Source organism: Agelaius tricolor, unplaced genomic scaffold (genome assembly GCF_023055355.1).
Source record: "Agelaius tricolor isolate 1412-34295 unplaced genomic scaffold, bAgeTri1.0.p SCAF_40, whole genome shotgun sequence".
NCBI lineage: Eukaryota > Metazoa > Chordata > Aves > Passeriformes > Icteridae > Agelaius > Agelaius tricolor.
The window spans coordinates 1,308,715-1,322,347 of NW_027269300.1; the positions used below are offsets into that span (position 1 = coordinate 1,308,715).

Sequence of the window (13,633 nt, forward strand, 5' to 3'; positions counted from 1 at the left end):
CTGGGAGCGCTGGCATGGACAAGGCTTGGATAGAGAGAAACAGCTCCCAGCAGGCACAACTCCAGGCAGCAGGGAGCCAGACCAACCCTTGGTATCCATTCCTGTTCAGCTGCACTGGGAAAGAGAGGAGGGCTTAGAGAAATCGACTTTAAAGCGGGAGTCTTTAAAAACTCCACTTTATTTTTCAAGCTCGTTTTATGTTCAATCACCCTGAATTAGAAGGAAGTGAAATCTGCAAAGGGCACCTGTGTGGGGACCAGGAGGTCTGACTGCCCTGGGACACAGGGAGCCCTGTTTTCCTTCTGGGCTTCCCTGGGGTTCAGCCTGAGAGCAATGCTGAAGATGAAGCAGAAACTCAGCAGTAAAAACCCAAGGTTAAAAAATAAAAATGTTGAGTCAAATGGCCCCACAGGTGGAAAAGTAGTTTTGAGGGAATTCCTAAAATAACCCCAAAGGATTGACTCAAAGAGCTTGTCAATGTCTTGTTTCAACAGTCCACCATGCCCAGAGTGATGGGATGTCCAACAGCAGCTCCATCAGGCACTTCCTCCTGCTGGCATTGGCAGACACGCGGCAGCTGCAGCTCCTGCACTTCTGCCTCTTGCTGGGCATCTCCCTGGCTGCCCTCCTGGGCAACGGCCTCATCATCAGCGCCGTAGCCTGCGGCCACCACCTGCACACGCCCATGTTCTTCTTCCTGCTCAACCTGGCCCTCAGCGACCTGGGCTCCATCTGCACCACTGTCCCCAAAGCCATGCACAATTCCCTCTGGGACACCAGCACCATCTCCTACTCAGCATGTGCTGCTCAGGTGTTTTTCTTTATGTTCTTTATCTCAGCAGAGGTTTCCCTCCTGACCGTCATGTGCTACGACCGCTACGTGTCCATCTGCAAACCCCTGCACTACGGGACCCTCCTGGGCAGCAGAGCTTGTGCCCACATGGCAGCAGCTGCCTGGGCCAGTGCCTTTCTCAATGCTCTGCTGCACACAGCCAATACATTTTCCCTGCCCCTGTGCCATGGCAATGCCCTGGGCCAGTTCTTCTGTGAAATCCCACACATCCTCAAGCTCTCCTGCTCCAAATCCTACCTCAGGGAACTTGGGCCCATTGCATTTGGTGCATCCTTAGGTTTAGGTTGTTTTGCATCCATGGTTTTCTCCTATGTGCAGATCTTCAGGGCTGTGCTGAGGATCCCCTGTGAGCAGGGACGGCACAAAGCCTTTTCCACCTGCCTCCCTCACCTGGCCGTGGTCTCCCTGTTTATCAGCACTGCAGTCTTTGCCTACCTGAAGCCCCCCTTCCTGTCCTCCCCATCCCTGGATCTGGCCGTGTCAGTTCTGTACTCGGTGGTGCCTCCAGCCCTGAACCCCCTCATCTACAGCCTGAGGAACCAGGAGCTCAAAGATGCCCTGAGAAAATTGATGAGACTGTATTTTCAGAAGCATTTTAGAACCATTTTCTGCTGCAGAGCCTTCAGAATGTAACAATGTCAGCCTTTTTTGCCCCTATTTGTCTATTTTTATTTGGTAACTTTTTTCTACTGGTTTTGAGTTTTTTTACAAAATACTGCAGAATTACTCTTAGCATTTCTACATGAATATCTACCTTTCTTTTGAAATACAAACACTTGCAAGAGGCTTTTTCTCTTGGCATTTAAATAAAAAGAAGTGCCTGCCCTGACTTGTCTGTCCAAGCCATTTCCTCAGCCCTTCTCTGTCCCCGCAGGGGCAGTGCCTGTGAGCAGAGGTGGAGGGAAGAGACTCCCAGCACAGCAGCACAGCCAGGGACAATGGCCCTGGCTCTTCTCTCATCTGCTCTGCCCAGCTCCAGCCTGTCCTTGCCAGCCCTGCTGTGGCTGTAAGGCCGGAGTGCTCTGGCAGCTTGGTCCCTGTCCTGCTGCGTGTCCCTGCTGTGGCCACAGGCAGGGCCAGGCCATGGGCACTGCTGGGACACAGCTGGGCTCCAGCACAGCAGCTCCATCAGCAAAGGGCATCTCCTGAGGGCAGGGCAGGGAGGCTTTGCTCTCCTCCAGAGCTGCTGTCAGCAATGTGCTCCAGGAATGCCCTGGCCCAGCAAAGCCCAGGGCCTGGGGCAGGGGGGAGTGTGCAGGGGGGGCTCACAGCAGTGTCCTGGCCCAGCCAGAGCTCCTGGCATGGACCTGAGGCAGCAGCAGAGCAGGGCCTGGGCTGTGTCTTTGTCCTGGGACAGCCTGGGAAGGTGGCCCAGGGCAATTGTCCCACAACAGCCCCTGCAGCCACCATTGCCAGCACTGGCCTCTCCCCACCTGCAGGAGGTTGTTTGTCCCTGCACGGAGGGACACCAAGGGACCAGGCCAGCAGGCCATGTTTGCTCTGTGCTGAGGAGATCTCAGCAGTGCATGGTGTGTGTGTGGGGAGATGAACCCCAGTGAGCACAAACACCATCAGCAGCACCCGGGGGTGGCACAATTCCAGTGGCACAAACAGTGCCTTGAGGCCACTTCACTCTGAGAGTAACATCCTCTGGGAAAACACCTGAATTCTTTGCTGGGTTTTGGAAAGGACTGCATGGAGAGAAATATCCCAGGCAGGGAGGCTCCAGGAAAAATGCTCAGGGCAGCCATGGCCTGCACAGAGAGACATTGGATAGAGTGAGGGTCTGTGGGGAGAAATCACAGCTGCCTCCCTTCTGAACCAGCCCGAGGACCTGGACAGGGCTGTGCTGTGTTCTGGGCACTGACCTGGAAGTGAGGGATGTGGAAAAGGCCTTTGGTGTCAGGGCTGTTGAGAAGGCTGGGCAGTGTCACTGTGGGACCTCTCTCAAACCCCTTGGAAAGGCCAGAGCCATCCCAGAGGGTCCTGGGCACTTGGGAAGGGCAGACATGGAACCAGTCTGCAAACAGGGCAGGGAGGGGGACTGGGAGAGTCACAGCCTGGTCAGGCTCAGCAGGGAAGGGGATGTGGCAAATCCTCCTGCAGCCATTCCAGGCACTGGCAGGACAGGGCAGACACTGCAGAACCCACGTGGGAGGGAAAAGAAGGGGATGTTGTGTGCCCAGACTTCAGCCAGGCCTGGGACAGGGTCTGCTGGGGTCTCCTCAGGGCCAGACTGGAGAGAGCTGGGCTGAAGGAGTGGAACATGGGCTGGGTGGGAATTTGGCTGAACAGTGAGGGTCAACTGTCATCCACGGTACAGAGTCCTCTTGGCAGCCACGCCCTGGTGACATCCCTCAGTGACCAGCCCTTGGCCACCACTCTGGAATATTTCTATTGTCTCTACAATGGCATGAAATGCACTTTCAGTTCCTTTATGGATGCTGCCAAATTGCAGGGAGCCTGTGACCAAACTCACTGAGTCAGTGGTGACCGCAAAATGTAATTGGGCAAGATGACTGAGTTGGGTAAATTTGTCTTGCCATCAGGTGCCAAAAAAGCCACAAGAAATGTCAGAAAAAATCTTATGCATCAGAAAAAAGTCAGTTCAATAGGGAAAACCCTAACCTGACAAAAAAAAAATCCCAAACCTAATAAAAAAAACTAAAGCAAGACCCACCCACAACAACACAAAAACCTCACAAACAAACCAACCACAAAAAGAAAAAGCCACAGAATAAAAGCAAATCCACAGGAAATCTCTTATCAGCAGAAAATGTTTTACTACCCTGTGGCAGGAGAGGATTCTGTATGTGTAGGTGCTGTTTTGAAAGAAAAAATGTTTTTAAAAAGAAATTATTCCCTACCCTCCTTGCCCCCCACTTCTCTCAGTCGATTGCTGATCATGGTGTGACATGGAGTGGAACATCCCTTGGGTCAGTCCAGCCCAGCTGTCCCATCCCTGTTCCCCAGGAACACTTGCCCACCCCAGGCCCATCGGTTGGGGGGGTTGCAGACGCCTCATGCGGGGCGAGCACTGAGACAAGGACAGGAGAACAGAACAACATTTACTCTTGTCAAGGACAGTAGAACAGAACAGCACAGCCTTGGAGAAACTGATTGAGGATGTGCCTCTGGCAAACAGAAGCCACACAAAATGCAAGCAGGATGCCAGCTCAGCTCTGCAAGGCTGACAAAACAGAAATTATGCAGAACAATAATATTGCCCTTACTCAAAAGGAGGGGTCAAGGAACAGCCACCTAAAAAGGACACTGGATGTTGAAGACAAAACCCAAAGAATCATAAAAGGACTTGTGATAAGGGGTGCAACTATGTCAAATAAACTCAAAGACGTGGGGATAGCTAATGGATACATAATGAGTGTGTGTGATAAAAACTCTGTTCATTTGATGCTCAATGCACTCGAATGGAGGAAGGATGGCCCAAATGACCACCATGCTGTAATAAAGAAGACCTGCTTTCAAATACTCCAAACTCTCTTCAGAAGTTTCTATCCAGTGGATTTCAGTATCAGTGGTGTCCTTGACTCCATTATGCCCCACAGTTTCACAATGGCCCCTTGGTTCCATGAGGCCCTGCTGTAGAACAATGGACCCTTGGTTCCATTGGGTTCCGTACTGTCAAAATGGCCTCCTTGGTTCTGCACTGCCACAATGCTCTCCTTGGTTCCACGAGGCCTTGGTGTGTCACAACAGCCCCTTGGTTCCATCAACTGCCACAGTGTCACCCTGGTCTCATGGATCTGCAGGGTCACAATGGACAATTGGTCACAAGCAGCCCCGCTGTGTCACCATGAATATTTGGTTCCATGGGGCCCAAGAGTGTCACAACAGCCCCTTGGTTCCATGAGGTTCCACAGCATCACCATGGTCTCCTTGGATCTGCAGTATCTCCATGGACCATTGGTTCCATGTGGCCTGGCTGTGTCACAGTGGTTCCTTGGTTCCATGAAGCCCCAATGCATAACAATGGAATCTTGGTCCTGTGAGGTTCTGTACTGTCACCATGGTCTTCTTGGTTCTGGACTGTAACAATGGACCCTTGCTTCCACGAGGTTCCATGATGTCACAATGGTCTCCTTGGTTCCCTGAGGTTCCATGATGTCACAATGGTCTCCTTGGTTCCACAAGGCCTCGTTTTGTCACAATGGCCCCATGGTTCCATGAGCTTCCATGGTGTCACCATGGTCTCCTCAGATCCACATTGTCACAATGGACAATTGGCTCCATGGGCCCTGCTGTGTCACAATAAACCCTCAGTGCCATGAGGTTCTGTGGTGTCACAATGGTCTCCTTGGTTCCACGAGGTTCCATGATGTCACAATGGTCTTCTTGGTTCCCTGAGGTTCCATGATGTCACAATGGTCTCCTTGGCTCCATGAGGTTCCATGATGTCACAATGGTCTCCGTGCTTCCATGAGGCCTTGCTTTGTCACAATGGATCCATGGTTCCATGAGCTTCCATGGTGTCACCACGGTCTCCTCAGATCCTCATTGTCACAATGGACAATTGGCTCCATGGGTGCTGCTGTGTCACGATAAACCCTCAGTGCCATGAGGTTCTGTGGTGTCACAATGGTCTGCCTGGTTCAATGAGGCCCTGGAGTGTCACAATGGCTGCTTGGTTCCATGAGCTTCCATAGCATCAACAATGGTCTCCTTGTTTCTGCAGTGCCATAATGGACCCTGGTTCCATGAGGTCCCTAAATGTCACTGGTCTCCTGGGTTCCATGTGGCCCTGCTGTGTCACCACGGCCCCTTGGTTCCATGAGTTTCTGTACTGTCAGCAATGGTTCCTGTGTTCCAATGAGGCCCTGCTGTGTCCCAATGGACCCTGGATTCCATGAAGTTCTTCAGTGTCACAATGGCCCCTTGGATCCATGAGGTCCCACGGTGTCACCATGGTGTCCTTGGATCATCAATGCCATAATGGACCATTGTTGCAGCCAAAATAGCTGCTAATAAAGCCCAGGGTAGGGAAGCAAAAAGGGCCTTTGCATGGTACCCACAGATGTTTAATTCAGCCGTGGAGTGAGATGTTCAGGGTCACAAGGCAGGACTCCTGGGGGGAGTCCAGGTTTCTGTATCTCCAGAGGAAGGGGCTGATCAATGCCATGGGGGCAGTACAAAGATGGGGACCAATGGGGGAATAGGGACAGAGTGGCTGAGAGGCACAGAACAAGGGGAAGGAGCCAATGGGGTTGAAAAACTTTTGAGAGAAGCTTCTTGTGTCTCCCTAACCCTGGGCATGCCTCTCAGGGTCTCCATAGCTGCAGTGTCACAATGGCCCCTTGGTTCTTTTGGGCTCCTCAGCATCCCAGTGGCCCCTTGGCTGCATGAGGCCCAGCTTTGTCACACTGGCCCATTGCTTCCATTGGCCCCAGTGTATCACAATTGTCCCCGCTTAGTTCCATGAGGCCCCGCAATGTCACAATGGACCTTTGGTTCCATGAGTCCCACATTGTTCCATGAATCCTTAGTTCCATGGGGCCCTGTAGTGTCACAATGGTCCCTTGGTTCCGTGGTACCGCACAGTGTCACAATTGCCTTTGGCCCAACAGGGCCTCATAGTGTCACAATGGACTCCTTGATTCCATGGGGACAGAAAGTGACACAATGGCCCTTTGGTTTCACCAGGCTTCAAAGTGTAAAAATGGCCTCCATGGTTCCATGAGGTCCTCCTGTGTCACCATGGACTTTTGGTTCCATGATGCCCCAGAGTGTCACAGTGGTCTCCATGGTTCTGCACTTTAAGAATTCCCCCCTTGGTCGCATGGACCCCTACAGTGTCACTATTGTGCCCTTGGTTCCATGAGGCTTCGCTGTGTCACAATGATCTCCATGGTTCCATGATGTCCCATAGCAGTGCAATGGTCTCCTTGGTTCCACAGTGTCAGAATGGCCCCTTTGTCCCATGGAGCCCCACAGTGTCACTGTGGTCCCCTTGATAACATGAGGCCCTCTAGAGTCACAATGGTTCCTCGGTTCCAATGGGTTCTGAAGGGCCCTAATGGTCTCCTTGGTTCCAAGGGCCCCGCAGTGTCACAAGGCTGCCTTAGTTCCACGAGGCCCTGCAGTGTCATGGTGGCCCCTTGGCTCCATGAGGCAAAGCAGAATCAGAATGGCCCCTTGGTTCCATGGAGCACCACGGTATCACCATGGTCCCATTGGTTCCACAGGGCCCCACAGTGTAACAATGGACCTTTGGTTCCATGAGGTTCCTCAGTATCTCAGTGGCCCCTTGGCTCCATGTGGTCCCGCTGTGTCACAGTGCCAGGTGGTTCCATGAGGCCCCACAGTGTCCAAATGGTCTCCTTGGTTCTGGGAAGCCCCACAGAGCCACAAGGGACCCTTGGTTCCAGGAGGCCTTGCTGTGTCACAATGGACTTTGGTTCCAGGAACTTTCGCACTGTCAACAATGGTCTGAGCACTGCAGTGTCACCATGGATCCTTTGTTCCATGAGGTTCCAGAGCATAACATGATCCCGTTGATTCCAGAAGGTTCTGCAGTGTCCCAATGGACCATTGGTTCCATGCAGCCCCACACTGTCACAATGACCCCATGGCTCCAGGAGCTTCCACACTGTCAGCAATGCTCTCCTTGGTTCCCTGAGGCCTTGCTCTGATACAATGGACTTTTGGTTCCATGGAATTCCACTGTGTCACAGCTGAGTCCTTGGCTCTGTCAGCCTCTGCTGTTACCAAATGTTCAAAATATCAGAATAGGACTCCGTAGATCTAATTTGCCATTTCAGAGGGTATCATTTATTCAGGCCTAAGGTCCAACATGGGATAACTCCCAACCTTACATGGACATGTAATTCTACCAGTGTGTTGCTTATATACAGTTACTAAATGTGAATTACAATTTACCCATTTCCATAAAACCCACCCCAAGTTCCCAGATTCACTCCTTGTTTTCTCTATCCCTGCACCCTTGAGCCAGATGTCTTCTTCTTCTCTTACAAGTGTCCTTGCTGGGAAAGCAGCCCCTGCATGCCTTGTTCCTGTGCTGAAAGTTCCCAGGCAGGGTAAAAATGGAATGAACCCTTTTGGTATCAGCCCCAGGCTTTGTGTGGGCAGGCAGAGGCAGGCAGGAGGCAGAGCTGTCAGCAAAGGAAGGGCCCAGCCAGCTGGGGCAGCCGGGGGATGCCGACAGCCTGCAGGGACAGAGGCGCAGGGCAGGGACACCGTAGGACAGCCTGGGCTGCACAGGGCACAGGCATGGGCAGCAGCTGCAAGACAGCCCTGCCAGAGCCAACTGGGGCAGCACTTTGGCCATGGCTGCTGGGCCTGGGCCTGAGGCAGGAGCAGGACACAAGTGACCCTTGCAGGCCTGGGGCCTCATGGCCTCCTTGTCCCTGCTCAGCAGCCTGGCAGGGGCCGCCCCATGCTCCTGCCCTTGGCATTGCACATCCCCACATGCCAGTGCCCATCCCGGCAAGAGCCCTGAGCAAGGAGGGAGGGACAGCATCTGCCTGGCTTGGCCCTGGGGCTCAGGCCTTGGCCCTTTGCATTCCTCAAACACATCCAGCTTTGCTCAGCACCAGAGACACCTTGGCCTTGTTTGTCCCCAGCTGTCATCACTGCCTGCAGTGTTCTGCTCTAACTGGAACTTGGGGACACTTTCTCAGTCCTGTCCCTCAGTGGGACCCATTAAAACTTCAAGGAACTTTGGAGTCTAAATTGATCTTTGAGTTCTCGAGAAGTTTTTTGAAGACACTCTCAGGGACTGAGTCTGATGTAAACAACATCAAAGCCCTGAGAGGGTCATTAAAGTTTTCCTAGTCCAGTTATGGAGAAGGATTTCAAATAACTTGTAAGAAATACACATTGCAAATTTTAAGGGTATATTTTATTTTATTTCTCTGTAGAGCAGAGGTGATTGCAGCATTCTGTGATTAATATTGACCCAGGGTTTCTCCTCAGCAGCTCTGGCCTGGTCACAGGAGCTGTGACTGGAGCTCTGACCCAGTGTGGACAACCTTGCTCCACATTGCCCAGCCCCATCCTGTTTGTCCTCCCTCCCCTGGGACCTGCTGTGCTTGGACAGCTGGCTGCACACAGCCTAAGAGAGGTTTTCCCTTTTTGTATTTTTGAAGCAATCTGAAACTCCTGAGTTTCCCCACTGAAAACAAACACACTGCTCAGGTGTGTGCCAGCCCCAGGTGCCACCAAAGCCACTGCAGAGCTGCCCTGGGCCAGCTGTGAGGGTGGATCATCAGCCCAAGCTGCACTGGGCCACTGCAAGGGGCTGTGGCCGTGGGCACTGCACTGACCCCACTGCTGGGTTTGGCTGCCATGGCCACCGTGCGAAATTAAACTGTCCTTGGAAACACTGGGGAGGACTGGGACATACTGGGGAACACTGGGAACGCTGTGGGAGACACTGGGACATACTGGGAGTGATACTGGGCACTACTGGTGCAAAGTGGGGAGACTGGGGACATTGTGGGGAAGACTTGGAGACACTGGGGCATCCTGTGGATGACATTCGGGGGGAACTGGGAGGGACTGGGAATGGGCTCAGGTGTATTGGGAGGGACTGGGCTGTACTGGGAGGGACTGGAGGGACACTGGGGTTGTACTGGGTTCCACTTGGGATGAACTGGGCTGTACTGGGGATGAACTGGACTATACTGGGGGGGACTGGAGAAGTTGAATGGGCTGTTCCCGCATCCATTTTTGAGTCTCCCGCCCATCACTTTCCGCAGCCAATCAGCACCGGGATCGCTGTCTCGGGGGCGGTGCCTGCCGGCGCTGCCATTTTTCTTTTTGCCTACAACTCCCGTCATGCCTCGCGGACCCGTTGAGCCCCATTGGAGCCGGGACTACAAAGGCCATCATGCCCCGCGCTCCACAGAACCCCGAGATCCGCCCCCATCTGTCCCATAAGTGTCCCCCAGACCCTCCAGGATCCCTCAGTGCCCCCTCAGCGCCCATCCAGGACCCCCCAAAAGCATCCCCGGACCCCCTGAGTGCTCCTGACCCCACAGATGCCCGGTACAGCCACTTCTGGGATTTCATCTCTTGTCATTCCCTGCGGCCCCAGAGCCCCTCAGAACACAGTCCCGCTCCTAGAACTCCTGCCCTGCCCCGCGCCCTACAGAGCCCGGTTGGAGCTCCCTGATCTCCCCCGCAAGGCCTCCCGAACGGTTTATGTTCCTCCGAGGACCTCAAGTCGCGGCTCGGATTCAAAAGTTTCGCCCAAGAGCCTTCCCGGACCCGCAAACTCCGCGTTCGAGCCACTTCTGGGACTACAATTCCCATCATGCTCCGCAGCTCACGTCCAGCGTTTTTCCAGCCGGGACTTCATCTCCCGTCATGCCCCGCGCCCCACCGAGAGCCATTGCAGCTGCGCCTCGAACTCCCGTGATGCTCCGCGGCGCTGTTAAACCGTATGAGACCCTCGCCTACAACTCCCATCGCCCCCCACGCCTAGAGAGCCCTGTTCGAGCCCCCCACGGGCCCGCCTGGACCCCCAAGCGCTGCCCCAAATTCCCTCCCTGACCTCCAAGGGCCCCCCCCGGACCCCCCGGTTCTGCCCCGACCCCGAACTGTCTCTCAGAATCCCTGAGTGCCCCTCCAAGTGCCCACCCTGCTCCCCCAAGTGTCCTCCAGACCCTCAAGTTCTCTCTGAATTCCCTCCCCAGACCCAAAACTGCCCCAGAAATGTCTCCAGGGATCCTGAAGTGGTCCCCTTGAGCCTGGGTGAGAAAAAGATGATAAAAAAGATGACAAAAAAACTACAAATATTACTAGTTACCATAAGGAGAAAGAAATAAATAGCTAATAGGGATTCATTAATTAATTAAGGGAATTGTGTTTCCTAGAATGAGAGACCAATAAATTTTTTGGTTGCTAAAATTGTATAGATTTTTAAACAAAAATATAAAAATAATGTATTAAAAATAATGAAGAATATTTTTTAAAATTAGAATAATATATTTGTAATTTTATTTATAAATTAAATTCTATTTATAAGGAAAAATGCTTAATTTTTTTTTATGTTTTGGGATGTCAATCTCAGGTGGGCGATGTCGGACATGGTGAGGCTGGGGGTAAGGAGCAGCTTGTCTAAACAGGCTCAGCCTGCAAGGGGCTCATTCTTCTCCCTGCCCAGACCTCCTAAGGAGACATTCAGCATCAAGATCACCTGGGGAATGCTTCTATCCCTTCTTCTCTGAAATGAAAAGTAAAAAAATATTCCCTTGACTAAAACAAAAGATCATTATGTGCACTTTGGAATATTCCTCCTGAAGAGAACTCCAAACTGACTCCAATCACTGCTCAATCCCTAGAGACTGGAAAACAATGGAAGGGAGAGAAAGAGCTCCTGAGGGCTTTCTGTACTTTAATCAGCCCCACAGTGGATTTGGGGCTGGGTCCAGGAGCCTCAGGCATGGAGAGAAGGATGAAGAAGCTGCTCAAGGAGTCAGCAGCAAAACTCCAAGTGCCTTGGAGCATGGCTGGGCCCCAGTGAGGGCAGGCAGTGCCAAAGGCTGCCCAGGGCCTGGTGAGAGCAGATCCTTGAGGCCAGGATTGCAGGGAGCCCAAGGCTCTGAGCGGGGAACTGCAATGCTGAGCAAGGCCTGGCTTGGCTGCAGGAAGCAGAAAGGCCAAGGCCTGAGCCCAGCCTGGGCCAGCAGGGCCTGTCCCTCACGGCTGCCTCGGGGCTCTTGGTGGGCCAGGGGGATGTGAGGGGCAGCAAGGACAAATGGCATCAACCTGCAGCCCCTGCCAGCCTCGCCAGGGAGGCCGAGGGAGAAGCAAAGTGCAGCCCCTGCCAGGAAAGTTCCTCCTGTGGGGCCTCCAGAGGCGCTGCCCGAGCCCAGGGCACAAAGGCCTGGCTGCCTGTGGCCCTGCCAGCCCTGCCCAGCCCTTGGCCATCTGTCCTGCAGGCTGTGGCCCCTGGGCGTGCTGCTCCTCTGCCCTGGCCGGCTGCACTCGCCCATCTCGCTGTCCCCCAGCATTTCTCACCCAGCGTTTCTGTGCCCTCCCTGGGCTCCCTGCACCCAGCGCTGCCGGCTCCTGGCACACAGAGCCCGGCCATGGCCCAGCCTCACGCTGCCACACCTCCAGCACCAACATTCTGCCCTGCGAGGGACTTTGCTTTCTACTCAGCTCCAGCCTGAACCTTCCTGAAATAAATAGAGCAGGAGATCTTTCTCCTTTTTAATGCCTTTATTAAAAATTAGCTCGGGTGGGGAGAACCAACAGGTCGCGCTCACACCACCACTGCTGCCAGGAATGGCATGGAGGAGGAGGAAGAGTGCAGCTTTGTCTGCTGGTCTGCAGGCAGATCTGAGGCTTCCGTCCTCACGAGAGCACCAGGAGATTCCCGGTTTTTCAATTTGACATTTGTCATCTTCTTTCTAGCTGACATCTTTTTAGGTTAGGGTGAGGGGTAAAAAGGGTCTTAGCGGACACTGGATTCTTTTCCTCACATCTAGGCATCACTTCAGTCACTTAATTCCATGGTGGCTCATTGTTTTTCATGGTTTTTCCTGCTAGATTTGGTGAGGGGTTTTCTCATTTGCATGCCAACCCCAATGTCACCCCTTCCTCACAGTCCCAGGTGCCATCTTCCAGGAAGCAGCAGGGTGATGCTCTACAAAGGGGAGTTCTAACCATCAACAAGGTAATTAAAGGAAAACTATTACCAACAGGGGATTACAACATTAAATTATTAACAACAAATTGTTATAACTCCAACTTGGTAGCAATTGTTTTAATTTGTGAACTCTGCAACCTTTTAAAAAAATGGACAACTTTTCTACTCATAATAGTCCCCCCTCTTTTTCTTTGATCGGGTTTAACCTTAAGCTCGCATCAACTTGCAATTTCAACTTGCAATTCAATGCAATGAGCATAGAATTTCCTTACGTTTTTGTATTGATTATAAATTTCTTGAGCACTCTGGTAATCATGGTTACTTAACTTTATTACCTTTTCTGGTTTCTTCAGGTTAATTTCTTCAGAGATCCCTAGGTTGGTCTGCATGGCAGATATTACCATTTTTAATTAAGCAGGGAAGTAAGCATGATAAAAAGAGCAAACCAGCAAGTGTACACACAGTGAAGAAAGCTACCTTTTTCCACCAATCTCCTTTGAAAGTCCATAGGTTATCCCACCAAGTGGAATCAAGTGTAGGAGTCTGTTCTTGGTTACTTACATATGCTAGTTTTTTTATTTCATTTGAGATGTTTCTAATGATTGCACTCTTCATCTCTAATACTGCCTGGAGCCTGATGATTCTGTTTTACATAGATATCAGGGTCCAATAAGCCCAGGACTCATCTTGAGCCCAGGTGGCTGGGCCATAAGTCTTGATAATTTTTCTTGGGGTCCGAACCTGGCTCTTACAATTTTGGATTCCCCCAATTTCTCTTGCACTTTGCCTCCTCATTTGGTTTTTCTTAAATCATTGTATATAGGAATTCCTAAACTTGATCCAGATTCTTTGGGTAATAAAAAGAAAGCTGGTTTTATCATTCCAATGGTGCAACTGCCAGACCAGTCTCCTGGCAATTTAGTGTATGCTGTAGTACCACAGATCCAAAACAGGTGTTTAGGGGCCCCCCAAAATGTATGCTTAGGTTCTGTTGGACATTCCCAATATTTAGAAATGGCTTTCATTCCCCAAAAGGGGTTTATCCCTTCTTCAGTATACTCATAAAATTCATATGCTTCATGGTAGATACACTTGTTCTTTTCTTTTCTTTCAACAGACCAAAATCTATTTGGATCTCTTGGGAT

The 13,633-nt window shown here is 51.9% G+C and overlaps 1 protein-coding gene across 1 annotated transcript; it reads left to right on the plus strand.

The window, feature by feature from the left end:
• Window positions 1-517: 517 nt before the first annotated feature.
• Window positions 518-1,486, plus strand: LOC139603635 (olfactory receptor 14J1-like). Its single transcript, XM_071454527.1, has one exon. The coding sequence runs from the start codon at window positions 518-520 to the stop codon at window positions 1,484-1,486; it is 969 nt and encodes a 322-aa protein (XP_071310628.1).
• Window positions 1,487-13,633: the final 12,147 nt, after the last annotated feature.

What these genes read in the sequence shown, in the direction of transcription:
- LOC139603635 (XM_071454527.1), top strand. Translation starts at nt 518, where the DNA reads ATGTCCAACAGCAGCTCCATCAGGCACTTCCTCCTGCTGGCATTGGCA.